General features: G+C 47.9%; 1 protein-coding gene across 1 annotated transcript in view; it reads right to left on the bottom strand.

Moving 5' to 3' along the window:
• Positions 1-2,112, bottom strand: part of OTOG (otogelin) — a 75,810-nt gene that overhangs the window by 67,144 nt on the left and 6,554 nt on the right. Inside the window, exons 7-8 of the mRNA XM_011378213.1 lie at positions 2,091-2,110; positions 1,262-1,380 (exon numbers count right to left, since the gene is read on the bottom strand). Coding sequence (XP_011376515.1) covers positions 1,262-1,380; positions 2,091-2,110 — 139 coding nt within the window. The remainder of the gene's footprint in view (positions 1-1,261; positions 1,381-2,090; positions 2,111-2,112) is intronic.

The following is a 2,112-nucleotide window of genomic DNA, read 5'->3' on the forward strand; positions in this document are numbered from 1 at the left end:
GTCTACACCACCTCTAGTAGTCCAGTCCCTTCACCGAAGGATCCACCATCCCCTGCTGGACCCATCATGTACACAGCACCTGCCTCATCCACATAGCCGCTGGTACCGTGACATCTAAGGCCCCGCTTCCCCTCCCCAACTTTTTGGGGACCTGGAAGTCCACCATTAGGGAGAGATTCTTTTGTCTTCGGAGTTTTAAAATTGCTTTTTAAAATTGCAAGTTTCCTGGCAGGAATAAATCTTAGAATGACTGAATTTGTCAGCTCCTTTCTCCTAGACAGAAAAGATAGTTTAAGCAGGTATCTACTTTGTTTGTTTATTTGTTTATTTGTTTTGATGAAGAGCAAGAAAGAAGTGGGAGAAGAAAAAGCCAAGAGAGGAGAAAAACTGAGCGTGAAAGAAAAAACACAGGGCTATAGCAATCTTGACCACTTTCCCAGTCTTATTGGTACAGGGTCTCCTAGTCAATCTGGGATTTGGCAACTTTCAATCCACCTGAAAATCAGGAAAGGAAAACAAAACTGGTAGCATATACTGGTCTTTTATTCACTGGAGAAACCCTTGGACCTTTAATTTTACACTCAGCCCCAGAAAGCTTTGTTACCCAGTTTCCAGATCTGAGGTAGGAAACCAGAAAGGAGAGAAAGGTCATTGTAGGAAGACCTCCATCCTTCCTAAGCAACATACAGTGACAGCAGACAGCAAGGGAAGGAAAGGATGGCACAAAAGAGATTAAAGAAAGATTTCATCAAGAACTACAGTCCATTTATTGTGGGAACAAAGAGTCCTCATTCCTTGTGTGGTCCCCGGACATCCCTGATGTCTCAGATAAATTACATTCAAAATGACCCTATGTCATCAGAAAAGGGTGAAAGTGTGCTCAGTTTCTGCTCTGAGGAGGCTCAAACTGTGTATGATCCATGCAGGCAGATCTCTTTCAAATTGTGAAACAAAAAATAATAGGTGTGCTTTGGCGGTATACTTTCAGCTATCTGGAAAACTGCCATTTGCCTGAAAACCCATTGTCTGGAAATCCGTGGGGCCCAAGAGTTCCAGAAAACGACAAGGGACTCATCTTTTTGCAAAACCCAGATGACTAGAAACCCATCTGGCCTGCCAGCATGTTCCTGCCCTAATGGTGGAAATTTTGCTGTTTGTCCTCGAAAACAATTTCTCCCAGGCTTGCGAATGGCAGGTACTTACCCATCCTCCACCAGCAGTGCCGGGGAGTAGGAGAGCTCAGGGCAGGTGTTATAGTTACCTCACTCCTCCAAGGGTGACCTCCTTGGCCAGACGAAGCTCCTGCTCACCCGCAAAGAAGACGCTGACAGACCTGGAGCAGGTGTAGGGGAAGGAGCCGCACTGCGGGTCGTTGTGCACCTGATTGGGGGTTCAGAGGCCAGTGTGCAGGGTCCCTGCCGCAGACCGGGCCTGGAGCTTCAGCTCTGGCCCAGTGGCCCCTGTTGAGCTTCTGTTAATGCTGATGGCCTGTCCACTTCGTGCCAGGCGCCTTTCCTCAACACCCACAACACCACAGGAAGGTCAAAGCTATGGTTATCCGCATTTCAGAGAGGAGGTAACTGGTGCTCAGAGAGGTGAAGTGATGAAGGTCACACACACAGCAAGGATTCTAACCCAGGTCTGATGCCTCAAATTCCAGGGCTCTTTGAGTACATTGCGCTGTCTCCCTATTTCTGTATTTTCTTGTTTATCCATCCCAGGTTATCCCATCAGATTGAAAGCCAAGGTTAAACACTCACACTGTCTCATATGCATGCAGAATAAGCGTGTGTGTGCACATGCATATACTCACACACACCTCATATATCTACTCATGGGGTTTTCTCAATGCACACACTATAAACACACACTTCTACCATGACCCTGGCAGGCACAGTCTAGCTCTCCTTTGCCCACACAGGCACACATGTCATTCTTGTGCTGCCTGTCACATACACATCTCCTCCGCCCCTGCTCAGGCAGAACCCAAGGCCATAGGACCCGAGGAGGGGGCAGGAGGTGGAGGTGAGGGTGGGGTGGATGAGGCTCCCAGAGCTTAGGGAAAAGCCTGAAAATGTTTCTTTTCCAACTGTGGCAACGCTTCCTGAATCT

This window comes from Pteropus vampyrus, unplaced genomic scaffold (genome assembly GCF_000151845.1).
Source record: "Pteropus vampyrus isolate Shadow unplaced genomic scaffold, Pvam_2.0 Scaffold334, whole genome shotgun sequence".
Classification (NCBI taxonomy): Eukaryota; Metazoa; Chordata; class Mammalia; order Chiroptera; family Pteropodidae; genus Pteropus; species Pteropus vampyrus.